This window comes from Petaurus breviceps, unplaced genomic scaffold, assembly GCF_028583685.1.
Source record: "Petaurus breviceps papuanus isolate PSGF00001 unplaced genomic scaffold, PetGlider_PUasm1.0 77, whole genome shotgun sequence".
NCBI classification, from domain to species: Eukaryota; Metazoa; Chordata; class Mammalia; order Diprotodontia; family Petauridae; genus Petaurus; species Petaurus breviceps.
This window is the reverse complement of record NW_027186492.1, coordinates 13,317,234-13,344,693: the sequence shown is the minus strand read 5'-3', so window position 1 is coordinate 13,344,693 and position 27,460 is coordinate 13,317,234. Positions and strand designations below refer to the sequence as shown.

The 27,460-nt window shown below is 39.5% G+C and overlaps 2 protein-coding genes across 10 annotated transcripts in view; one reads left to right on the top strand and one right to left on the bottom strand.

Moving 5' to 3' along the window:
- Nucleotides 1-9,249, bottom strand: part of STRN3 (striatin 3) — a 104,784-nt gene extending 95,535 nt beyond the window's left edge. For 2 of the 4 annotated variants that reach the window (XM_069105995.1, XM_069105997.1), the window contains exon 1: nt 8,903-9,248. In XM_069105995.1, the coding sequence (XP_068962096.1) occupies nt 8,903-9,205 (303 nt within the window). In that variant the 5' untranslated portion in view covers nt 9,206-9,248. Of the gene's footprint in view, nt 1-8,902 lie in introns of all 4 variants that reach the window. The other 2 variants (XM_069105996.1, XM_069105998.1) reach the window with 2 other exon arrangements.
- Nucleotides 8,649-27,460, top strand: part of AP4S1 (adaptor related protein complex 4 subunit sigma 1) — a 63,873-nt gene continuing 45,061 nt past the window's right edge. For 5 of the 6 annotated variants that reach the window (XM_069106004.1, XM_069106003.1, XM_069106005.1 and 2 more), the window contains exon 1: nt 8,649-8,784. The gene's annotated coding sequence lies outside the window, so the exon portion shown is untranslated. Of the gene's footprint in view, nt 8,785-9,718; nt 10,287-27,460 lie in introns of those variants that run through there. The other variant, XM_069106001.1, reaches the window with a different exon arrangement.

Here is a 27,460-nt window from a genome sequence, read left to right as displayed (position 1 = left end):
ACACACACACACACACACACACACACACACACACACACACACACACAAACGGGCCGCGTAACCTTGGGCAAGTTACTTAACCCCAACTGCCCTCCAAAAGGCAAAAAAAGAAAAAAAGATATACCCAGGATAAATTGGAGATAATCAACAGAGGGAGCAAATTAAAGAGGATCAACAAATGCTTCTTACTTCATAAACAGGATTTTAGCTAGTACTTGAAGGTAGGAGGAAAAGATGAAGAAAGGTCAGTCATTCCAGGCAAACATGTTAAGTGACTTTCTCAGGCTCAAAGAGCTAGAAAATATATGGCAGAATTCAAACTTGGTTCTTCCTGACTTTGGGCAGGGTGTGTGCTATTTATTATACCCATTTTACAGTTGAGGAAAATTGACAAGTTATATGACTTGCCTAGGGTCACAATGTCTAAGACTGCCTTTGAACTTAGGGTCTTCTTGACTACAGGCCCAATGCTTGATCCACTGAATCACTTAGCTGGCTCTCTCTATAATATACTGAATTCTGAATTCCCTTCCTCTGACCAACTGTGCTCTCTTCCCTCTCCCACTCACCAAACTTGTTAATTTTGAATTCCAAATTCCTTCCCTCTCTTAGGTCCTCCATATTGAGAAGGCAAGATTATATATATATTATATATGTGAAATCAAGCAAAACATATTTTTATATTAGCCATGTTGTAAAAAAAAAAAAATACACCAAACTTTTTTTAAGAGAAAATATATACTTACTGACTGAAACGTCTGGTCCATCTATTCACCAGTCTCTTACAATCCAACTGCCACCCCTATCATGACATCTGTTCTCTCAAAAGTTACTAATGATTTTCTAATCACCAAATCCAAAGTCTTTCTGAGTCCTCAGCTTCCATAATCCTTGCCCAAACACTCAAATCATTTCATCACTCACTCACCCAAACCACCTGAACATTTAACTCGAAGTGTCAACACCATATGCAAAGTGCTATATTTAGGTATTAATGTAGATAAAAATTACTAAGAATAAAGTTCAGTGTTTCTCTATGAATGATTCAGCTCACAGGGACTTACCTCTCTTGAGCACTGGTCCCTTATTTCCAGTTGCTGGTTAACTATCTTCACCTGGATATACCATTGGCATCTCAAAATCCTCAAACTCCTAACTTCCCTATTTCTATTACTTTCATTCACCTAATCAATCATGTTCAATATCTTACCATTATCCTCATTCCCAATTCTTATCCATTCAACTGCAAAATCCTATCTCCTCTCATTTTGCAATATACTCAGTCCCACTCCCCTTTTGTTATCACTGTCACCACTCCAGGAACTTACTAGTTTTTGGACCATTATAACAGCCACAAAACTAATTTTTGCCTCCAACTTCTTTACAACTCCAATTCACGCTACACACAAACAACATGGTATGGCAGAGATTCTTAACCTTTCAGAAGTCTCCCCTTCAGAAATCTCGCTAAGTCTTTTGCCGTTGCTGTTCAGTCATGTTCAACTCTATGTGAGCCCATGGACTTTTGCATAGGATTTTCCTAGCAAAGATGCTGGATTGTTTCACATTTCCTTCTCCAATGTGCCCCCATTTTACAGATGAGCAAATAGGGATTGACTTCTCCAGGGTCATACAGCTAGTAAATGTCTGAGGTGGGAATTTAAACTCAGATCTTCCTGACTCCAAGCCCAATGCTCTATCCACTGTGCCACCTAGTTGTTCCTAGTGAAGTTTATGGACCCCTTTTCAGAAGACTTTTAGAATGCATAAAGTACATAGGATTACAAAGTAAATCAATTTTGTTGAAATCCTGTCACCAAAACCCCCCCACAAACCACAGGTTCACAGATCCCAGGTTAAGAAGCCCTGTCGTAGGGCAAGATTCAAATCATATCAATTTGCTAGTCAAAAAACTTAAATGCGGGTGGGTAGGTGGCGCACTGGCCCTGGAGTCAGCAGGACCTGAGTTCAAATCCGACCTCAGACACTTAACACACACACACACACACACACAACCAACTAGTCGTGTGACCTTGGGCAAGTCACTTAATCCCAACTGCCCTCCCCCCAAAAAAGCAAAACCAACAAACAAATTAAATGGTTCAATCTTTCAAAGAATAAAGCTCAAACTCCTCAGCCTGGCATTCAATTTCCTGCAAAATATAAGCAGAGGTTATGTTGTGATAGGTGGAAAAGCATTCTTAGCTCCCCTATTAATAAACTGTGCCCCAGTCAAACGTCACTATTACATAGCTATCCCATCCCAATCAAAACATAAGCATTGATTAACCACCTACTATGTTACTAGCACAGTGGCAACAAAAAAAGCAAAACAAAACAGTTCTTGCCATAAAAGGGGGAGGGAGGGAATAAGCATTTATTAGTATATTTAATAATATAATTAATACATTATTATATTATATTACTAAGCTTGCTTTGTGCCAGGCCCAGTGTTAAGGACTTCACACATAGTAACTCTTTTGGTCTTCATAACAACCCTGTAAGGTAGGGGTTATTAACATCATAGGTTTATAAGCTGATAATATTTAATATTTATAATGTTATGGATCCATAATATGTAGCATTTTGACAACAGAAGTATTTTATTATTTTACAAAATATCTATCTCTATGGTATAATTCCCAGATCTGTAGATCCAGCTCTAACCCAAGCTCAGTTCCATAACACCATCTGCCTTTTGGATATCTCAGACTGAAGTATCTGAAATTCTACATGTTCCAAAACAGAATTCATTTTTCTTCCAAAACCCTCACAACTGACCAACTCTCCCATTACTGTTGAAGGTACCATGATCCTCCCAGTCACCTACCCCTGTATCTAACCTTGGTGCTACACTCAATGACTCACAGTTAACACCACATATATATCCACTCTATTATCAAATTTTATTTCTACCTTCACAACAGCCCTATTATGTCTTTCTCTCTACTCAAATCTAATGTCACCATCTTATTTTACACCCAAATTACCAATCTACTGAACTACTGCATAACCTGGTGTCCTAGACTCAAGTCTTTCCCCATTCCAATCCATACTAATCAGTTTTATGGCCAATCTGGGTGATCAGAGTCAAAAGAGACAGGGTTTGGGTTTTTTTTTTGAGAAACAAGTTGAACTTTTAAAATAAATGGACAGAGTTCGGGCCTGGAATTAGAAAGACTAATTTGGCCTCAGACATTTGCTAGCTGGCTGACCCTGGGCATGTCACTTAACCCTGTTTGCCTCAGTCTCCTCATCTATAAAATGATCTGGAGAGGGAAATGGCAAACCACTCCAGTATCTCTGTCAAGAAAACCCCAAATGGAGTCACAAAGAATCAGACATAAATGAAAACTGACTGAACAACAAAAAAGTAATGGAATCTTCATTTCAACAGTTCTATCTATAGCAATTTTTAAAATTATATTCATTTCAAATGTATTTTTAACTTATAGAAGATAACCTTCCACTAAAACCAGATGGCTCCCAAGCAAGTGACCTATAGGTTCCTGAAGTCCATTAACAACGTGGTGTAATCTGACAGTTCTTTCTATCAAAATCGAAAAATTTTTTAAAAGTACAGGCACAGGCTGCATTTCTTACCTAAGAATAAGCCTAGGGGCAGCTAGGTGGTACAGTAAATAGAACACCAAGTCAGGAGGACCGGAGTTCAAATCTGGCCTCAGACATTTAGCACTTACTAGCCTTGTGTCAAGTCACTTAACCCCAACTGCCCCGCCTTGCCCCATGCAAAAAAAAAAAAAAAAAAAAAAAAAAAAAAAAAGAAAAAAAAATTTGGAGATCACTACCAGGACATAAGCTTGTAAAAGGACTAGTTTTTTCAGTCATAGCAACTAATGAATACCATCTACTAAAACAAGTAGGGGTTTATAATCTGTACTAGTTAAGTGACTAAGTACCACATTACATAGATGTGGATCATGAATTTCAGAAGTACTATAAAGTAAGACGATGACAAAGCCACATGTATGCACCACATACAAAAACTGTAAGGAACACATATGTACCACATAAGAATACAAAATTAGAAAATTACAAGTTAAGGAAAAAGGAAAACTTATAACAAAGACAAGGCCCAACTAAAGATATTTCAAAACCAATTTAGAGAAATCCAATATTAACAACCAAATCTAAGTTGTGCTTTTTAAAGTGACTAGGGACTATCTTGGGAATGAGATCAACTTCATAATTCTGCAATGAAACACACTACAACCATCATGCAAGCAAGTATTTATTAAGTACTTTCTATATGCCAGGCAAAAGGCAGAGTAGTATAGTAAGTAGGAAACTAACCTCTGAGTAAGAAAACTTAGGTTCAAGTACTGCCTCTAATAAAGTAATCGTGTCACCACCTCTCAGTGCCCCAAGCATCTCTCTAAAACTATTAAGTTTCAGAACAAAGTTTGACTGTCTTGGTAGAGGGAGTACCCTAAACCTCTGAAATCACTGGGTCAGTCCAAGTGGGGGAAAAAAATGTCAGACACCACCAATACCAATACAAAAGTGGGCACTCTCTTCCCTCAAGGAGATATCATTCCACAGATAAAACATATTCTGGATAATTCAAGAAATCATGTTTCTAGAAAAATATATACATACACACACATATAATATATGCCTGTATACACATATGCAATAGTGATATAATTTGTATTTTAATTATTAGGCTTGCCTTTAAAATACAGTTAAATTTACAATGAGCAAGTAAGAGCAATATTGTAATGATCTACCGACTATTAAAAACTTGGTTATTACTCTGTTCAATACAATGATCCAAGACAATTCCAAAGGACTCAACGATGAAAAAATACTATGTACCTCCAGAGAGAATTAATGAACTGAATACAAACTGAAGTGTGATTTTCTTACTTTCTTTATTTTTCCTTTTTTCTGAAAATGTTTTGCATGATTTCACTTGGATAACTGATATTATACTGCCTGCCTTCTCAGTGGGTAGGGGAGTGGAAGGGAGACAATTTAGACCTCAAAATTTAAAAAGAAAAGACTGTTTAACATAAATAATGAATTAGAAAAGATAAATTTATGATTAGAAATGCACTGACACTTCATTAAAATAATGACATGAATTCCCTCCCCCACACACACACATATACAACTGGCAAATGTCAACAAAAACTTAACAAGTAAAAAAAATCTCAATAGGCTAATTGTAAAATTGAGAAAACTAGTAACTAGTTAAGTAATCCAACTTTACATTTGAAAGAAATATTACAGACTTTCAAAAATTGTTAAAGAAAATAAGAACTTTTTATGCCTCCAAAATAGCACATAATGCACATGGCTGAGAAACAAGTTATGTTGTCTTGAAAAACTAAGCTGAAATTAATTTTATTACCAAGCAGAATCCTAAAATCACAGAATTGTGAGCAACTAATTGTTGCAGCAAGCACCCCAGTGTCCCCAGGGTGCCTGCTCACACAGGTTCTTGGATCTGCTTTGTTAAAGGAAAGCAACTCAAAATGGGTTAACAAGCTTACTTTAATCAGTCAGACATATATCGTTTACCTTGTTCAGGAGAAAAGGTCAGCACCCTGAACCTCAAAGTATACAGGCATAATTATCAAGACAGAAACATCAAGTAGACAGATTTCCAAACTGTCCAACCATTACATCCATACCCAGTCAACATCTGGGTTTCCACATTCTGGGTTTTCCAAAGCCGGGGGACTCTCAACAACGGCTTCCCAGAATTCAGATCAAATCACAGAACACTTCTCAAAGTGAGTCCCAAAACAAAGCTACACATCAGGGCTTATATAGCCTTCTCCTGGCTCAGAGAATGTAACAACCTTATTGACCCACTGGCCAATCAAAAAGTATCTACTGAAAAACAAGCCTCCCTCCCCAGGCTTCTGGTGCACTTTAGCCTAGGGGCAGGGAAGATCTTTAAAATTTACATTGGCATTACACTAATCTAACCTCTTACTTCTACATAGGAGAAAACTGAGGCCTTTCTTTACAAGTGAAATGACTTGCCCAATGTCACAGAAGCAGAAAGCAGGAGTCAAGCTATGGTCCTAGGGCCCTCAAATCCAGTGCTATTTCCACTGCACGACAGCCTCCTTGATAGTTTAAGAATCTCCCTTAGAAATTATATGGATGAACAATTCATAAAACTGGTCCAATCAATACATTTATTTTGTAAATACTGTGCAAAATGAATAGTAACCTGGTCTCAGAATTGGTCATGTGAAAGAAAGCTGTTTCACTTTTGGAAAATAATGCACTGCTTTTGGTGATTAAGTTTTTCCTTTAATTAAGATGCATCTTTTAAATGAACAATACTGTATTCTCCTAGTAATAGTGTATATTTGGAGAGTCATGGGTCATAGATGGATCACAGATACAGCTGGCAGCAACTTTAAAAGTAATCTAGTTCAACTCCCTTATTTTTACAAAAGTGAAAAGAAACTAAGTCTCAGAGAGGTTCTGTGACTTGGGTGGGTTTACGTAACTGTGAACTAGAATTTGAACACAGTTTGCCTACAAATCCTCTACTCTTTGCATTGTACTAGTGTTTCTGAAGAATTAGAAGCAAATCAGAGGCACATAGTTGGTGTGAGCTACACAAGAGAAACAGCTTATCAGATGTCAGAGACCAAAAAAAAAAAAAAATGGATTGGTCACTAGCAAGAGTAAGAATTAACTAATAATGACCACCCAGGGTCCTTGTGACCTAGCAATGTGAAGAACTCTAGAGAATGGTCCTGCGGCTTAGGTTAGGCCCATCCTCTGTGGAGGATTTACAAGAGGACATGGACAAGACTTTCCCAGAACAGGCAAGCATAGATAGGATGCTGAACAGGGAAAGGAGTGTCAAAAAGAGAAAGGATAGAAAGGGCAATGTCAAAATAGACATTATAGGATTAACATCACTAACTTAACTCCACTAGTATACCAGTAACATTTATTGCTTGTGTTACACTACAGTTTGAGAGTGACTAAGGAAATTCTTATTTAGAAAAATCCTAAAATAAGAGAGTCCCAGGCTTAATTCCTTATAAAATACACTAGTCATAAACATTTAGACTGCACTATTGCATTTCAAAACCATCAACACAAAAATGGGACAAAAGATTATACCTAATAAATCTTCCTCATGTTATTTCAAACCCATCGACTACACTATACAAATTATGTTACATATGAACACTAGCATAATTCAATAAAATAAACTTAAATTCCAACACAGATGCTTTTTAAAAACCCTTTTCTAAATGATTAGTCCACTTACATGGGTAACTGTGTAGTCCACAGTATATAATATTATCTGTAGGCCACTACAAATTTTCAATAAGTCATTTAAAATGCACAATGCACCATATATCACGATTACATATTAAAAACACCCCCAAAGTATCTAAGGCAATAAGCATTGTGAACATAATTGAAACATTTTTTAAAAGTTCATGTTTTTAAAGTCTATATCAAATGAGATAAAATCCACAAATGTTTAAAAAAAAAAAAAGCTGACCCGTATCAAGTGAATCTCATAATCTTATTTTTCTAGGACTTAATAAAGACAATTTCAAAAGCAAAATTACAATTTTCACTTTAAAAAAAATCATTAACCTCATTTTGTGACTTCACTATTTATAAGACAAAAAAAAAAGTCCTATTGGCTCCAAAACGTTACTGGCCTGATTTAGATATTTGAGATTAGATCTTTTTAAAGTGGGTATAGTTTTTCCCTCCATATTATATTAACCTATTTAGTGTGCACACGTACAACAAACTACAATATTGCATCCAAACTAAACATATTGTCAAAAAAAAGAACAGGTGCAGTGCTTTCTAGCAGAGATGCTTCCCACAACCCCAGTCCTAAATCTGCCTTGGAAAGGTGCTTAAAAATAAAACACTTTGGTAACGTCCACTAAAACATTCTTGCCAACAGATACACCAACAATAGATTCTTGAATACAAGCCCCTTCCCTACTGCAAAAGCCTATACACTCACGTTCTTCCCATTTTTCAGGGTGAGGCATACCATTTTCCATTTCCTCTCCCAAAAGGGAGTTTGAAATATGCAAATAACTGTTTTTATTCCAACCAGATTTAAGTCCAATCTGCCCTTTTCTCTTTTACCTAAAACCAAGTAGCAGACAGAAGGAAGTGACTGCTTGGGACTCAGGGCTAAGTGAAGCCAACTGAAGTCACTTAAAAATTATTCATTATCCAAGAGTTCAAGAGTTGGTCCAAAGTTGAGGCATATTAGGGACCCAAAGGGAGAGGGGGGGAGGGGACACCACCTAGGTGAACCAGGCCGCCCAAGCAAAGTTCATCAGGTGGGGAGTGAAAACTTAAAATCCTTTTAGGAGGGTGCCGGGATGCTCCGAGGAGGGCAGCTGTCAAAGGGCAGGTGGGGGGAGGACCTGCTTGGAGGAGGAGAAAAGGGGAGGAGGAAGAGCCCGGCACCATCCGGGACAGGGTTTCTGGCCCGAGGGGGGAAGGGCTGAGGTCCGCCGCCGCGTGCGCGTTCAGCCACCACCTCCCTCCCCCACCCAGGGGCTCGGCGGAGGGATCGTCCCGGGCCCACGGATCTCCAGCTTGGGCCGGCGCCGCCGCCGCAGAAGCCCCGGAGGACGCCATACTAGAAACCAAAATGGCTGCCCCGAGGAAGCCCGCACCGCGCAGCCAGTAAGGGCCGCGGAGAAAGCTTCCTGCCGCCGGAGGGGGGAGGGGGGACCCCTGCCAGGACCTGCTGCTGCCGCCGCTCCTCCTTGGCCCGGGCCGCCCAAGGTACGTCTCGCCGACCCGGTGCCCTCGGGCCCGGGATCCCCGCGCGGGCCCCACCACCTCCACCCTTCCCCGCCCCTCTCCCCCCCCCCCCCACCCCCGGGGTCCTGCGACCGGCTACCTGCAGTTCGGCCCGCTCCACTTCCCAGTGCGCCCGCTCCATCTCGAAGCGCGCCCACTCGTGCTGGATGTAGTGCAGTATGCCCGGGATCGTGTACTGCTGCGGCCGGGACAGCTCCGGGCCCGAAGAGGGGCCCGCACCCTCCGCCGGAGCCGCCGTTGGCTGACCCCCGCCGGCGGCCGCTCCTCCACCGACTCCCGGTTGTAGGTTCATGTTAACCCCCGGCCCCTGCTGCTGTTGCTGCTGCCGAGGGGCTGCCATCCCCGGGCCGCCGCCGCCGCCTCCTCCTGGGAGCTCATCCATTGTGTGAGGGGCCCCGGCCGGGGCGCGGGGGGAAACGCGGACGGCCGGGGGCGGGGGGGAAGGAGGAGGAAGGGGGCCCCGCGCGGGCGGCTGGGCGGCGGCCCGCGGGGAGAGGGGCGGGGAGGGGGTCGTTGCTAAGTGTCTGCCGCGGGTCAGAGCAGGGAGCTGCCGGCCGCCGCCATTACAGTCCCTCCTCCATCTGCCCGTCTCACTCACTCACTGGAGGGAGGGGGGGCGGATGGGAGGGGGAAAGGAGGGTAACGTGGGGGGACGGGGGAGGGAAAGGGGTAGTCGTACAGCCGTCGCCGCCGCGCGGCATGCTGGGTAAGCTACGCTGTTGCCGCTGCCGCAAATCTTATAGCCAAATAGAGTCCGGCTACACCGATGCGCAAGCGCACTGAGGAAGGGAGGGGCCAAGACGCGAGGTAGGAGGAGTTGTGGGTCTCCCCTTTCTCCCCCACCCCCCATGGCAGAGCAGTTCCGCTCCAGGGCTTCGCTCCTTAGGCTGTACCCAGTAGCTCCTCTGCTCACTTTTAGGTGCGCGATAAAATCTGGACAGCAGGACTTTCCTCTTTGCAACCTTCCCGAGTAAGCTCGTACCGCCCCACTCATTTCCCTGCATTCAACCCTGTGATACGAGCAGGGAGGCCGCTGCCAGTGGCCGGATTTAAGCCGGTTTTGCTCTTTCGCCGGCCACCAGACTCTGCCAGCCCTGGATTCCTCACATTTTTTTCGCATTCCTTGCGTAGTTCACGCCGCCCCAGAGTGTCGGGGCCTCTTTCTCTGTCTGTCACTCCCTCGTTCTTGGATTCTTAGCACATGCCAGTTTCTTCTCTGTTAAGGGCTTTTGGGAGTCTCTCTTTGGCAAGTAACCCAGGCTCAACGGCCAGAGCTTGATCCCTTGGACTTTGAGACCGGTTTGATTCCTTCCACCCTGGACTTAAGACGGACGACGGCTCCGGCCCTTTGGGGGAGGGTAATTTTACTGCTCCCCCTTCCATCTCTCCATGTCTTATGCTGTACAGGATTTTGCTGAGGGTGACCAGCTCGTGTGTGGCACGTGGGAGAGGGAAAAAGGAAGGTAGCCTCTAAAGTTCCTTTTTCTTCTCACCTCAAACCCTTCCCTCTTTTCCTGGGGTGCCCAGTACCGCGCCGGACATCCACTCGACACTACCCCTTTCCTTAGCTTGGAGTCTTTAAAATCCTGGCCATTCAAAGTCTAGGCTGCAGGCATAGGTGCTTGTACGGGCGAAGCTCGGTCTTTGAGGCTTGGGGTTGTGGGGAGGGGGCAGCGCTTTTCCCCAGTGCTATAAAGACATTCATTTAAATAAATCAGATAAGATTGTTATTGTATTTGTAACTGGCATCTGAGAGTTCCCTTTTAACCACCTCTCTAAAGCATTTTTGCCACTTTTTGTATCCCCAGCACCTAGCACAAATGTTTATTAATAAATGTTTATCAGTCTTCATTTTTAAATAGTTTTTGTGGCTGGGAAAGACCTCGGAGGTCGTGTAGCCTCAAAGCTTTCATTTTACAAATGAAGAAACTGAGGCCCAGAAGTCAAGTGACTTGTCCATGGTTATGCATTGTAAATATCAGAGATCATGATCTGAACCCAAGTTGTCTTACTCCAAATCCAGTGCTTCTTTCCAACTTCATCAGACTTCCTGTTCCTCATTTTTGTGTCCCTTCCATTCTTCTCCAGCCACACCCTAGCAAAATTTATCTGTTTTATGGGCCTCCCCAAGTAACTGGCTTATTATCTCTGATAAACTAATTTAAGATAAGTATTTGATATTGTAATGGCTTATCTAATGTGTTAGCCCCAGAAGGGTAATTTGCTTGTTTAAAAGTAGCTGTAAATTTTTGGAATGAATTTCTAAAAGTAAGAATTTCAGGTACTTTTCAGCCTTTCTAAGGTATAACCTTTTTAAATGTCCCCTCCAACCGTTTTCTGGGAAATTAAACATACTTGGCTCCATATCCTTGAGATTTGCTTATATTTATGTGCTTTGCCCATTTTCTACTTTGTAGAGACAAGTAACTTGTTAATGTGAATTTAGTGACCAGAACAAAATCTCTGATATGCTTGGTTTACTTGGAATACTGCATTCAGTTTTATGGCCCACATCACCAAAGGGACCTTCACAACATTTTTCTAAGGAAGATAAACAAAATGGTATAGGGCACCACCCCATATCAAGTAAAGAACAAATGATCAATAAAATATGTTTTTAAGAATGGATAAAGGTCTTCTTAAGAGCATCTAATAGGGTCTAGGGCCTTGGAATAAGGAAGACTCATCTTCCTAAATTTAAATCTGGGCCCAAACAGTTAGTAGCTGTGTGATCCTGAGCAAGTCACTTAACCTTATTTGCCTCAGTTTCCTCATCTGTAAAATGAAGTGGAGAAGAAAATGGCAAACCACTCCATTATCTTTACCAGGAAAACCCTAAATGGGGTCACAAAAAGGCCGACTGAACTGAAAAACAACTCAACAAGAAAAGTCTTCTTCCCTTCCCTAGAATGTACCCTGATCCTGCTTTCACTTTGCTGCTTTCCATCTGTTATGGGCTGGGAAAAGATTATTATTAGACGTGTCTACAATCTTAGAGAGTGAATAGTCTTTTTATGAGGGTTTGAGTATCTCTCCCCGGAATTAAATGCCTCCCAAAAAAGAATGGATTAAAGAATAAAGGGCGTTTAGTCTGGAGGATAAAGAGACTTACAAGAAACATGAGAAGGAAAGGGGTAAAGCACATAGTTAGGTTATCTAAGGATACAAAGCCTAATACAAAATATTCCTTACCTGGGGTGGGTAGAATAAGTCATATACATCTGTAAATACAATGTTAGTTATGGGGGTAAAGGAAAGAACTCAAAAAAAGTGCTCTAGGAATAGCGGAGAAGAGAAGGAACATTTTTAGCTTGAGGTTGTTGGGAGTATAAAACTGAGTCTTGAAACAAGACTGGAATTTTGAGGAGGTGGGAATGCTGAAGGGGGAATGCCTCCCCAGGGCTGGAGAATAATTTATGCAAATTCATGAAGGCAGAAGATGGCATATTATCTAGGGAATAGCCAGGAGCCCGGTTTGATTGGTGCATGGAGTACAGTCAGTAAACACAGGGGCTACTAAGACAGGTAAAAGACATTCTCTACTCTTAAGGAGCTCACAATCCAGTGATTGAGACAACATGCAATAACTACAAACAGACAAGCTATATTCAGGATAAATTGGAAATGATCAATAGAGAGAAGGAACTTGTCTTAAGAGAGATCAGGAAAGGCTTCTTATAGAAAGTAGGATTTTAGCTGGAAATTAATAGGTTACTAAATGCCAATCTAAGGAGTTTCTTTTATACTGGAAGAAACAAGGAGCCAATAAATCATTGAACATTTATTCAGCATCTACTATATGCCAGGAATTGTGCTAAACTGGAGATGCAAAAAGGGGCAAAAGACAGTCCTTACCTATAAAGGACTTCAGTTTAATGGGGAGACAACATGCAAAGAAATAGATGCAAAGCAAGCTATGTATAGAATAAATAGGGAGATAAATAAATATATAAATAAAATAAATAAAGAGAGGGGAGGCATTGGAATTGAGAGAGTGGGGAAAGGTTCCTGTAAAAGGTGGGATTTTAATTAGGACTTAGAGAAAGCCAGGGAGGTCAGTAGTCAGAGCAGAGGAGGGAGAACATTTAAAGCATGGAGGTACAGTCAAGGAGAATGCCTGGGGCCAGGAGATGGAATGTCTTGTTCACCAGGAGAGTTGCTTCTTCAGACCTATGCATAGGAAAGTAAAGATATAGAACTGGAGTTCTGTAGAGAAAACAGGACTGGATATAGAGATGTCAGAGTCATCAGTGTAGAATAATAATTAAACTTATGAAAGCCAATGAGATCACAAAGGAAAAAAGTTTAAAGATAAAATAAGAGGGCCCAGGACAAAGTATTGGATGAGATGCTTAGGGCATAGTAGAAGTTTAACTAGCAAAGGTCAGATTGGTAGAAAAAGAACCAGAAAGGAGCAGTGAGGAGCCAGGAGAAGAGAGACTTTCTGGGAGGGAATGGTCAACATTATTAAAAACAGCAAAAAGATCAAGGAAGGAATGACCTATCAAATCTAGCCACCAGATCATTGGCAGCTTTGGAGAGCAAGTAATAAGGAAGGAGAGGCAGCCAGTGTACATTACTTTTACTAGTAGTTTAGCAATTAAAAAAAATGTGGGAGATACAGAATAAGGGAGTAGCAGGTTTAAAGAAAGGTGGTGTTTTGTTTTTCTTAAATATGGGGAGACTTGAACATGCTTATAAAGCATCATGTGGAAGAAGATAGGAAGATATTGAAGATGAGAATGGTGGAACAAGCTTCTGAAGAAAATATCTTTAGACTAAGTGAAAAGCACAGATAGATACACAGAAACAACCGAGTACAGTATCTCAGTGTTTGGTAAACCCAAAGACAGCAGCTATTTGGAAAGGAACTTAGTATTTGAAAGAACCATTGGGAAAATTGGAAGGCAGTCTGGCGAAACACAGGTATAGACAAACAACTCAAGATCAACTCCAAATGAGTATGTGGCTTAGACATTACATGCGATATCATAAAGAAATTAGAGGAACAGAGAAGAAATTATTTGTCGTATCTTTGGATGGGGAAGATTTCATAACCAAACAAAAAATAAAGTTACAGAAGATAAATTACGTTATATAAAATTTTAAACTTTTTGCACAGACAACTAAATGCAGCTAAAATTTGAAGAGAAGCAGGTATATGGGAGGAAAAACTTTGCATTAAGTTTTTCTGCTAAAAGCTTATTTCTAAGATTATATAGGCTGCTGATTCAGATGCATAAGAATATGAGCTATTCTCCAATTGAAAAAGGCCAAAGGATATGAACATATACTTTTCAGAGGAAGAAATCCAAGCTACCAATGGCCATATGAAAAAGATCTCTAAGACACTTATAATTAGATAAATGCAAATGAAAACAACTCTTGAGTTTCCACATCACACCTAGCAGATTGACAAAGTTTACCAAAAAATAAAAGAAAATGACAATGCTGGAAAGTCTATGGGAAAACACATTGGTGGTATTGCTGTAAACTGACCCAGCCATTCTGGAAAGCAGTTTAGAACTGTGCCCCAAAAGCTATTATACTATGCATAATTCTTTGCTCTAGTATTATCACTGCTAGATCTGTACCCTAAAGAGATTAAAGAAATAGGAAAAGGGTCCATATGTACAAAAATATTTATAACATCTCTGTTCTGTAACGCCTAAGAATTAGAAACTGAGAGGGTGCCCATCAGTTATGGAATAGCTGAACAAGTCACATGAGTGTGATGGAATACTGCTGCGCTGTAAGAAATGATGAAGAGGATGGTTCCAAACAATCAACTTTGAAAGCCCTAGGAACTCTGATCCACACAGTGGCTAATCAGAGCTCCAGGAGACTTGTGTTGAAGTCAGCTATCCACTTCCAAATAAAGAGGTGATGCTCTCAGTGCAGATGGAGACCTTTTTTTGGGCGTGGCCACTCTGGGAATTTGTTTTGTTTGACTATACATGTTTGTAATAAAAGATTTTGATTTTCTTTTTTTTTCCTTATTGGGAGTAGGGAGTGCAGAGGGAGAGAAGGCAGATTTTCATTTTTTTTTTTAATTGATTGAAAACAGAAAGTACAAGTAGAAGAATTAACCTTGACAAGGAGAAGGGCCACCTCATCCCCAGGATTAGAGCAAACAAAAAAATGAGTGAAGAATGTAGAGGGACTTTGAGGTGTGGGGCAGGAGAAATCTCATATTGCCTAAGTCTTCTGTAGGCTGAATCACAAATATCGTTCTTTGCAAACCCACTGCCATTCTAGTTGTCCTCTTCGGGACACTGATCAGCTGTATCTTTTAATTCTAAATGAACTAGCCACCTTAAATAAATAAATAATCAGTCCACAGTAATATAGTTCCTTCCTCCAAATTCCACTGCTGGTGCCTTCCATGTTAGATTACCTTCCATTTACATGTTGTCTTCACTTTAGAATATAAGCCCCTCCAGGGTTGGAACCAGATGTTGCCTGTCTTTGTATCCCTAGAACTTCACTGCCACAGTGCCTCAGTGCATGCTTATTGACTCAGTGACTGACTGGAATGCATCGTTGAAAAGCAGAAAAACCTGATGAATGCTTTAGTCATATATGGTCTGATCATGGAACCTTCTACAAGAGCAGCTAAATAGCTCAGTGGTGGACTTGGAGTCAGGAAGGCTTGCGTTCAAAATCCTGCCCTAGACGTTCCCTAGCTGTGTGACCCTGAGCAAATTAACCTCTCACACTCTCAATTTCCTTGTCTATAAAGTGGTAATAATAATAGCACCTTTCCCTCTGGGTTGTTGTAAGGATAAAATAATATTGATAGCTCTTTGCAAACCTTAATGAGCTGTATAAATGGCTATTATTATTATTGCAAATGGACTTTGTTCCAAAACTTTTTTCTTGCTCTTCAAGTCTTCCAGCTCCAAACATGCCCCCCTCGATATCATCAAATGACCGTTATCTTCTATTTTCTAAGAAGATTGAAGCTATAAACTACAAGGTCCCTCCATTCCCCTCTTCTCCACGTAACAAATGTTTTTATGTCTTTGCTCACCTTCTACTTCATCTTTTTCATCTTTCTTTTCAAGGAAGAAGAAATGTCCCTCTTCAAGACAAACTCTTGAACTCTTGGTCCCATCCCCCCTTATAATATCATTTATCACCACTTTCTTTTATAACTTTTACTTTCTCTCTCTGTTGGTTTATTTTCCTCAGCCTACAAATATACCAAGGTTTTTTTCCTTCTCCCCAAATTCCCCCAAAATAAACCTTTACCTCAACACTCTCTCCTTGTTCCTTTCATAATCAAACTCCTTTGAAAGAATTTATTCACTTTCCCTATTTTCTCAAAACTCTCTTATCCTTTAATTCTTTATGATCTCTCTTCTTCCCTAACCATTCTATTGCTTTTTAGAATAACACCTATGGAATAACTGGCTAATTAACAAATCCAATGCAGACAAGATGATACACGAGAATGAATATGAATGCTGAGACAAAAGATATGAGACACCACCTGATCTTGAGAAAAATCACTTCTATCTGGGCTTCAGTTTCCTCATGTAAAATGACAGGATCGAACTAGAGAAACTGTGAGGGCCCGTATAGCTACAAATTCTGTGATGCATCCTAAATCCCTTTGACCACTCAGCTACATTTAAGAAAGAGGTGGGCATTTGCTAGACAAGGCCTGGGGAAGCTTGTAAAATAAATCAGCACCAAGGTTCTAATTAGAATTCTGGTGTGAAGATGCCTCGCATAGCATCTTCAGGTGTGGCCCACTTAATTGACCCATAAGGGGAAACAGAGGGCAAGTGACAGTTATTTTCAAATATTTGAAGAACCACCGTATGGAAGAGAGATTGTGTGTTTCATCTCCTACTATAGCCTGTCCTTGTCATGGTGCCAAGGGGTAAGAGTGCTGGAAAGGGTCAGACTAAAAGCATGACAAAGCCAAGAATAAGGACCAGGAAGAACACTCATTCATTGAAAGGGCCAGAATCAGAAAGGGAGCTGTCTGAAGCAAAAATAGAATTAAAGCCAGGGATCAAAAGAGTTTGAGAGAAATATCAAAAGATGAATTCCAGAATTTAGGCTTTCATGATTTAGTCCTGAGAAACTAACAGGTTATCAAACCAAGAGGGTCTTTGGCTTTTGCTTTCAGTTAGTACACTATGCCACCAACAGCTTTAGCGTCAGTCTCTCCTATAGTCTCATCAGCACTGTTGTCTTCAAGGAAATGGCCAAATTTAGTAGGATTGCTCTGGAGGGCAAAAAGTTACAAATGAGAAGTTATAGAAAAGTGCATTTCAGTTTTATATAAGAAAAATCTTCCTAACCATTAGAACTTGGCCAGAATGAAATGGGGTTACCTTGGGAAGTACTGAGACCTATCACTAAAGGTATTTAAGCAGGAGCCAGATGACTACTTGTCTTAAAAATTTTTTTAAAGATTTGTGACGAGTGGGGTGACCCCTTCCACCTCTAATTCTGTGACTTGAACACACAACCCCTCTATTTTCTTTATGTAACTAAAATGTTGTCGTACTTTGTTTTATTTTGTTTTTTTCCTATCTTCAAACTGGCAACCATCTTATTTCTAGTTCACCCACCAAAAAGCCAGTTATTCTGTGAAGCTATGTGCCCACTTAATAGCTAATGAAGATTTAACAATTACGGAAACAATGAAATCTAAAAAGACATTAATTTCCCCTCCTGCATTGTATGACCTACAGAAGGAGGTCCCTAAAACCAGCAAAGGCTTTCTCCTTTCCCTTATGCTTGATATGAAAGCTTAGTTCTTTGGTATTATCAGTGGGGTTATTTGTTTTTCAGTCTTTCCAATTCAGTTGAACTTATCATGACCCAATTGGGGTTTTCTTGGCAAAGATATTAGAGTGGTTTGCCATTTCCTTCTCCAGATTATTTTACAGATGAGGAAACTGAGGTCACCGGGGGTAAGTGACTTGCCCAGGGTCAAGTAAGTAAGAGTCTGAGGCAGATTTGAACTAAGAAAGATGTGTTCTGTCTCCAGACCCACCACTTTATCTGCTGTGTCACCTAGCTGTATCCAGTGAGGAAGGAGTAGCTAATTTCAGGGGTTTTGGAAAGCTTACTGTAAATCAATTTTGATAATGACTTAACATGTTTCATAAATATAATTTACATTTGTGGCAGAATCTAAATGTGTATACTTTTCATATTTTGGACTTTAGCTGGTTTTTGTTTTAAATTTTTTTCTCCTTCAGTTTTTCCCCCAGTTACCAAGACAAGTCTGAGTCATAAATAAATAATATGTATATAATATATGTATGTAATGTATATATGCATGTGTATATATGTATATAATATGGGGTCAGTTACCTTATAGCCATATTTTTTAGCCAAAAATCAGGATCCATGGTCTAATTAAGGATATATATTTTTAGGAAACTGCTAAAAATAGAATTTCCTTTCTTAATGTCAGCATATAGTTGCTGTCATTACAGGTCATCTAGGCTAACTCTCTTATTTTACAGATGAAGAAACTTAAGGTTCAGAGCTACTAATGAACCACACAAAATCAAACAGCTAGTCATTGGTTGAACTTGGACTAAGTCTAGGTTTCCCAATCTAGGTCGGGGGGGGGGTCTTCCATATATAAAGCTAAAGCCCACAAGGCATATTTTTAAAACTCTTTTTCTTCAGTAAATTCTACTATTTTCTTAGTCTGAAAGTGTAAAATTATGCAACATTGCCCATGCAACAGCTTACCAAAAACAATTTCTATACCATTACCAATACAATGGCAAAACATACTGGCTAGCAAGAAGATGGTGATATCTAGAATTATATCTCTCTATTCCCATTTATTTCTTCCATTCAGAGATTTGAACAAATGAGAGCCTCAGCATCTCAGCGGCATTCGATCCCATGACCTCACTCATCCCCAAACATGACTTCCAAACCAGTGCTGTCTTGGGACACTGATCCAACAGCCAGGTTCATCAGGGCTGGGGCTGTCACTGTGGTGCCTGGCTCTGGGGCTAGGAACCAGGACCACCTTTGGAAGCTTCATCTTTGGTTGTGCTTAGGAATGCCTTCTCTTCTTCAGCCTATTCTGTGCTTTTCCTTCTCTGAAAATGTGGGGCTCTTTTGCCTGATGGCAGTCTTCCTCATCATCTTCCTCCTCATCATCATGTAAAGGAGTTATTTCTACTTCCCAGTGTTACTCCTCCCCTTCCTGGACTTACTGTGTCTCATCAACCCCATATGTACCTCCTCAGGAGGCTCTGAGAAAGCTGTAGGTTTAGGGTTGGACAAAGGGATGACATATGAATATGGTTTTATAAGCAGAAAAAAATTAAATATATCCCAAGTAAATCTAAGGTAATGGGGGGGAGCACTAAGAGACTGGAGAAATCAGGAGGGGCTTCATTGTAGGAGATGTTATTTGAACTAAGTTTTGAAGGAAGTTTGAGATTCTAAGAGGTCGAGGTGAAGAAAGTACATTTCAGCCTTTATGAAAAGGTGCAGAGGCAAGTGATGTACTCTCATATATGATGAACAGCAAGAAGGCTGGTTTGGCTGCACCATAGAGTACTTCAGGTTATATAAAACCACCCGATGGAGTCAAACTTCCTCATGTTAAGAACAAGAAATGGTTTGTGGAAAGACATGGCTGTTCTCCATCACAGCCTCAAAAGATTAGACGTATACTTGGTATCCTGTTAGAGATCTATAGTATGACAAGTAGTAGTAATAGAGCTAATATCTGTAAAAAATACCTATTTCCTCATATTTGTCCTGAAACTAACTCTCAAGTTTCAGGTTTCATTGCTTACTAATTAAAGCATTACTGGATTTGCTGAATAATTCTGTCTTTACCCAGCTCACACCCTTCAGGAATTTATAAACTTCAAGCATCTCTCTTCAGCTTTTCCTTCCAAGACTATAGCTTTAATCCTTTGAATTCTCTCCATATGAAAACCCCTCCTTTCCCCACATTTATTTTTCTCTTATCATTAGGTTGCCTTTTTAAAGATTCCATGACACAAACTACACAAGATATTAGAAGAAAGGAGATGTCATGACCTTAGACAAGGTTAGAATAATACTTTGTTTTACTTCTAATCCTGTTGTGATAATGCCCAGCATTTGGGGCTGATTTCTTTTAAGTAAAAGTCTGCAAAATGTCCAAGATCGCTTTACTCTGTAGTAACTGATCACTCAGTCTAAAATAGTCTCCAGCATCACTGTTGCAATTATTTTATTTGCCTTACCTCACCTAACTGGAACTCCCTCCCTCCAAGCTGCTAATGAGTCATTTCCTCTTTCAGATCTCACCTTTAAAACCTTCCTGGTTTGCTTTAGTCTTTGCCCAAAGCTTTCCTACGCCTTCCTTAGGATATTCACATTTTCTAACCACCACTTTTCAGTTTCAGGAATACCTGTTTGTACCTTCAATCTAATCTCCAGACACCTGTCTATAACTATTCTTCTACTTAAAGCTTTGAAAGGGGTTGTCATATTTCATGAGTTGGCTACATAAACAAGAAGGGTGTGTCAAAGGTGTGTCAGCAGAAGCTTGTGAAAAAATTCCAGTTTGCTAAGTAAGTTGAGCATAGGTAATACTCAAATCCCTTTTTTCCAGTTTTTCTAGTATCTAATTACCAAACTCCATGGCTCACCTGGGAATACTCACTTAAATTTACATGCAATTTTATACTTTGATGTATATCTTTATACCTGTATACTATATGACTGTCTCCAGGCCTCACTTTCCTCATCTCTAGGAATTTTTATCTCTAATGTCTTTTCTGATTGCAGTATCTCATATGAGACTCTTTATCTGGCATCTTTTCCCCAAAGAACTCAATACACTTTACAAACATTGCACTCAGCGTTTTTGCTATACCAAGGGTGAAGGCCATGGTGACAGGTGACATTAAAAAAAATGAGATGGTAATAGAGCTTGTGATTTGTTTAGGATATAATATTAAGAATGAGTTCTGGGTCTAATTGAAATGTTTACCCTATTTGAGTGTGAAGGGAGAGGAAGAGTCTCCTTGTGACAGACCTGGAACAAGGCTTTGAAAACCAAATTCACCATGTTTAGGTGAGGCTTTGAGCCTTCTTTGTAATGAGACATATCTTGTCACAAGTAAACACCCTCATGACACAGAGAGTAGAACTTTCTGACATTAAAAAATACCTGCAAGGGGAAGTGTGGCATGGTAGATACAGGGTTAGGAAGCCTTGGAGTTAGGAAGAACCAGGTTCAAGACTTGCCTTTGAAACATGATGACTGTTTGGCCATGGGCAAGTTACTTAACTTTTCAGTTCTTCAGAGTATTTTCTGAGACCATAGGTTACAGCAGAGTTTGCCACAGCAGGGGAGAGGGAGTTTCTACACTAGGAATTGCCTACAGTAATGAAATCACAGGAGCAGATGAAAATATATTTGAATGCATCTGTAAAAAGTAATATTAAAGAGTTCCTGGTACTCCTCTCCACGTTGCACACAAATAAACTACCTGCCTTGTATACAAGAGCCAAGGCACTGTACTACCTTCTGCCATTATCAGCTTTGTCATTCTTAGTTCCTGGTCCAAAGCTAATTTTCTGGATTCCTCACTTATAAGCCAGTAGAGAAGCTCATTGCAAAGGTGTTATATAATTCAAAGAATTGCTTCTAAGATAAAATAGAAAACTCTTCTACTTGAATATATTTACAATCTGATCCCACCCTCTTTTTCCAAACATAGTTGGCATTCCTCACCTTCACACACTTCCTGCTCCAGACAGGCTGGCCTCCTAGCTGCTCCCCATACATGATATTGGGACTCCCAGCTCTGTGGTCTTGCCCAGCCTAGAAGGTTCTCTCTCACTTCTTCCCTTCTACTTCTTAGAGTCTCTCCCTTCATTTAAGGCTCTGCTCACCTTCCACTTCCTGAGACCTCTCTCAACCCTCCCAATTTTTAGTGCCCCCCCCACGCCCCCAGATTACTGTCTGTTTACTTTGTACATGCTTTGTATGTCCAAATCTTTGAATATGTTGTGCCCTTGACCCCAGAATTTAAACTTTTTGAAGTCAGACTGTTTTCATTCTTGTCTTTGCTCCAACACCTGACCTAGTTATTCAACAAGCATGTGTAACAGAGCTAAGAAATGATTGTTGAATTGAATATGGAAGTATTGGAAGGAATGTTCATAATCATCAATTTCCTCACCTACAAAATGAAAGGGTTAAACTAGATAATCTAAGACTTCTGCTGGCTCTGAAACTCCCTAAAACTGTCTCTCCTTTTTGCTACTTTCCACTTCATTTTGGCAATAAAATGCCACATGATCTGGTTTCAAGACCATTTCTCCATCAGAAGTACTGTTTATATGATTTTTGAGGTGATACAGACACTCAGGGGAAAAATTTAGTTTTTACATCCATCAGTACAGTCAAGTCATAAGTAAATGGTTAGAGAGACCTCGAGAAAGATCTTCGAGGAGAATGGGCAGACATTCAAAAAGCCAACAAGAGAACTTTATAATGCAAGTGGAACTGAAGAGGAGGCAACTTTGACCTCAACTGAGGCGTAACCTGCCAAATGAGATCAGATATCTGCTTCTCATTTCACTAATTGCTCATAGGGAAGAAAGCTGGAAATCAAGGAACACCACAACACCCTCAAACCATTCAAAACATAGGTGATAGTGGATTTAAAAAAAAGAAGTTCTTTATGAATTACAGAAGGAAAAAACATAGCCTTTTGGAAACACCGCATACTTTATTTTTAAAAAAATCTAATTTGGCTTCAGAATTTTCTCCTGGCTAACATGAGTCAGAAAGTAATAGACTGTGATAATTCTGTATTAATAGCTGTCTCACGCAGAGTAACCTAATGTCAAAATGGGAAAAAAAATCACTATCCAGGTCCAGATCCCTACTGGACATTTGGCTGGGAAAGAAGCAAAAGACAAAGTTTTTATAGTTCAGATCAAAATAAAATGGCCAGAAAATTTAGAGGAATGGAAAATTGCCAGACTCTTCCTAGGTAATAATTTAACAAGCATGGAAAAGTGGTTTGCCTTCTGTTGGAAAACCAGTAGAACAGAGGAGAGTGTCCAGGAAGTCAATTACTGGTGTGGTGGACATTTACTTCACGTGAACCCATCTATGTGGGAAATGAAAACATTGCATCAAACAATTGTGATGGATATGGCTGTCTTTAAGGTTTCCTAGTTGAACTTAAAAATCAATAATGAAAAAGATCACAATCTTTTGCTTAGATAAAACAAAATAGCTTAGCCTAAAGCAAATAAATGCCTTTAAAAAAAAAGAGAGAGAAGATGGATCAGAGAACCTTTTAAAGGTTTTATTGCATATTACAATTGAAATTTTACCTTCCTTTCATTTTAAATAGTTTAATGGAAAATTAAAATATCTGACAACCCTATGATTCAAGTAGTTCTACTTGAGGGTAGTCTAAAAATAATTTATTAGAATATTGAAGTAACAAATAACCCTAAGATTGAACTGTTTCTTTTTATAAGATATACACACATATGTATGTGTGTGTATTTATGTATGTATATCCTTTGGGCAACATTTGGAGAGTCTTGTCTGACAAGTTTAATCTCTTATTTACATTTTAAGTGTGAGCTGTAACATGTTGCTACACTTTACTGTGGAATGTAAAATAGCTGAAATTGCTACTGGGCAAAGGGCAGCCAAGCAGGCCATTTAAACAACTGTGTGTTCCACTCTGACATCTGATCTGAATGAGAATGGTACTAAATTCAGAGGGACATGTCTCCAAACTTGCCTTAGGCAGCATGCAGTTGGTATGTTGTATTTATTTGAAGTAAGAGAGAAGATGATTGAATTAGTTGACCAGTAAATCAGAGAGCTGGAAAGGCTGATGACAAATGTTAATAAGCATGTTGTAGCAAATTTGGTAGGGTATTTACAAATTTCACCTGTACCTGGTGGATCTTCTTCTGTGGATGAAAATAATATTTAGGCTTCAGGCTAAGAATGCCTATCAGTTAGGAATGTGGCTTTTTTTTTTTTTTAACGTAGTTCTCTTGGTTAGGAGCCAATTTAAATTTACATTTTGGAGGTGGGGGTAGGGGTAGAATATGAGATTCAATCAAAAGCTTTCAAAACTACAAGTTTTTGTACTGAACTGTTCTAACCTGGTTCATACTAGTAAGATTGAATTAAAGCACTTTTTGAAGGTACTAGTCACATTTAGTTGCTGATTCCCTCAGGCACTCTAACTTTCCAAGAGAGCCATTTAGTATCATATGAAGACATCATATCTTGAGTCACATTAGGAGCACACATTGACTTTCTAGTTACTGTGGCAGTCTTACCCTGACACTATCAACCCTTGTGACTTATAATTACTCTTCTGAATTAGAGTTCACTCAAGTCATGTCCTTCAGGGTAGGTAGCAACTCCTTGAGTTTAAATGAAGCATAGGGTATTGCTTCTTTTAAATCACTATATTGAACTGGAGTAGTAATTTACTACCAGGGTATTAATTTACTAAATGATGGTGTTGAGCCACAAAAGAGTTAAAGCAGCTTTCCAAAATGTCTAATTCATTTTTTTTTAATCAAAATAGTTATTTTAATTTATTCTGATTTGGAGAATATTCCAGAATATTTCTTTTCCAGTTAAGAAAACACAAACTGTATAATAGTTAAAACCTGTTTCCATGAAATATAAAGAATATGGTGAGTACATTAGAATGAACAAGACACTTTATGAGTTTGAATACATTCTTGTTTTAAATTCTTATATTCACGTGACTTCTTCTGCAAATAGAAAACAGCCCAAGTTTTAACCTATAGGTCAGATTTAGGTAAATACATAGCACTGCCTTGCCTTATTCCATATTTACAACATATAAATTAAAGAATGATTATTTACTTTACAAAAAATTGTTTTAAAGAAGAAACTATTATTTGTGTCCCATATTTAAAATATGGTAAGAATTACCAAAAAATCACTTATGAGCAACTTTTCAGAAATATTTCTACTACATAGAATAAGAAATTCTACTAGTTATTTAATACATAAAATTTTTTTAAATTTTAAAAGGTTAGGTTTCAGTAACCTTGTAGAATCAGGGCGTCTAGGTGGCCCTGGAGTCAGGAGGACCTGAGTTCAAATGCAGCCTCAGACACTTGACATACTTATTAGCCGTGTGACTTTGGGCAAGAAAAGGATAACTTTGTAGAATCTTAGTTCTGGGAGGGAACTCAGAGAGAATTTAGGCTGGACTCCTCATTTTTCCCTGATGAGACTGAGGCTCAGAGAGATTAAGTGATTTATTTAACAAGGTTGTATCAGAGCTTGGCCAGAATTAAACTTTCTTGTCTCTTAATCCAATGCCTTTTCTACTGTAAGATTGTTCATTTGGCCAATTCATGATTCTAAATTCTTTTTTCTTATTTAAATTAAAGAATCTGCAATTTTATGATTCCAGTGCCTGTTTTTGCAAATTAATGGTCCATAATTTTTATTCTTTTGGAACTATATTCTTAATCAGAAATTCTATTAACTTCCAATGCGTTGAAATCAATAATTGCTGTTCTTAAGAGACTGAAGAAACTGTAGTCATATTTAAATGATCACTTTCCTTATTTCTTTCACATTTATCACAGAAGTACTCAAGCATTCAAACACGGATAGTAAACTGAACTTATTGTAGAGAAAGAATTTACATACAAGTTATTCTTATAAGAATACACAAAGCTTGGGGCAGCTAGGTGGCACATTGAGTAAAGCGCTGGCCCTGGAGTCAGGAGGACCCGAGTTTGGTTCTGGCTTCAGACACTTAACACCCACACAAAAAAACTAGCCATGTAACCTTGGGCAAATTACTTAACCCCAATTGCCCTCCAAAAGGCAAAAAAAAAAAAAAAAGAATACACAAAGCCTTATCAGAAAAAGGAAGAGCAAAGTAGTTAAAACACAAAACAAATTTAAAAGGGTTCACTTGTTAGCCAGGAAAATTAGGTGATATATCCATGGCTAGCATAAGTAGGTTTATGTGTCAAAGCTATCATGATGCTAAGAGCATCAGGAGACATGGTGGTTCTAGCCCTGGCTGTGCCACTAATTGGTGTACGACCTCATCAAGACATTTAGTTTTTTTCATTTATAAAAGGGGGAAGAGAAGTTATGTCAAAGGTCACTTCCAGCTCTAAAATTCATACTGTGTAAAAAAAAATTATGCGCTTGCACATTCCTATGCACACATTTCTTACTTGGTTTATTTTAACATGTGAAGTGTTTTAGATCAAATTAGCTACAGTCTCTTCTTTTTCCCACAAAAATACACACACATCAGAAACTATGACTAATGAACAAAAATAAAAGAGATATTTTCAGTTAGGCTATGTAATAATCCATTTATAAAAGATATATATACATATATACATAGACATGCATGTTTTTCTAATTGCAAATAAATTCTTTTAAAAGTATCTATTTTCTAGTCTGTATATTTCCATAGTTATTCAATGAATTCAATTTAACATTTATTAAATACCTACTGAATACAAGACACTAGGCTAATTTTTAGAGAAACAAAAATGAGACAGTCCTTATCCTCAAGGAATAAAATAGGAAAGATTAGGCATAACACATAGTTAATTTTGTAAGGGTTACATCAGTTCTCATTCTTCACCACCACCAGCCCTGTCTGCTGCCATTTCAAGAAATACAGGTGGTGGATGGGAGCTTTCCACAGCTGAAGATTATTTAGAGCAACAAGGATGGGAAGGCCACCATCACATGACAATGGAAAAGGATGCAGACATTCCCACCTTATTTAGCATGACAAATTATATAGAAACTCTTTGCCCACCCTCAGTCTTTTGGATACTTGGTTTTTTCGAACTGCAGCCTAACCTAGGATTGTCTTTCTGTCTTACCTCTTAGATCTGATTGCTACCTCTTTGCCAACCTACTCCTTGGGTCTATGGCTGCTGCTTCTGGTCCTTGTTCCTTTGTATTTCATATTCATTGCTCCAATAATTATCCCTTCCCCTCCCAGACTCTACCTACCTTCCCCACACCCCCACATAAATATCTTTCATTTAACCTACCTCTTGCTCATGGTCCTTCTCAAAGTATAACTTTACTGCTAGACTTCATTGCTTCAGCGAGTCTAGCCCTACTGGCCAGGTGTGATAGTAATGGCAATTAAAGATTCCCCTGTATTGGCTTGGTTTTCAAATTGATTGTATTAAAACCCAGAGTTTGTTAATCCCACATGTGGGATGGGCTTGTTGATAGGAAAAGAAAGTCCTGAAGTGGGAGGAGCTGGTGACGTAGATTTGGAGAGACACTGGAGAGAGGCGGAGGATCTTTTTTTGGAAGCAGCACCTCGTGGAGAGAGAGAGAGACTAAGAGGATTGCTGGTGGCCGCTTTGAATTGCCCTGGACTTTTGAGACCTGCCCCCTGAGCTGCCAAGGACTGAGGAGACATGGCTGTTTTGCTGGTACTTTGTCTGTCTGTTTTGATGTTATTTTGCCAGATTTGTCCACTGGTGAAAGACTGTCCTGTTGAAGAAGTCCTGGAACCTGGCATTTGGTTAAGAAGGCCTGAGACTGTCCTGCAGACAGAGAGTGAATACTGTCCACTGGTGAGGGACAGTACTG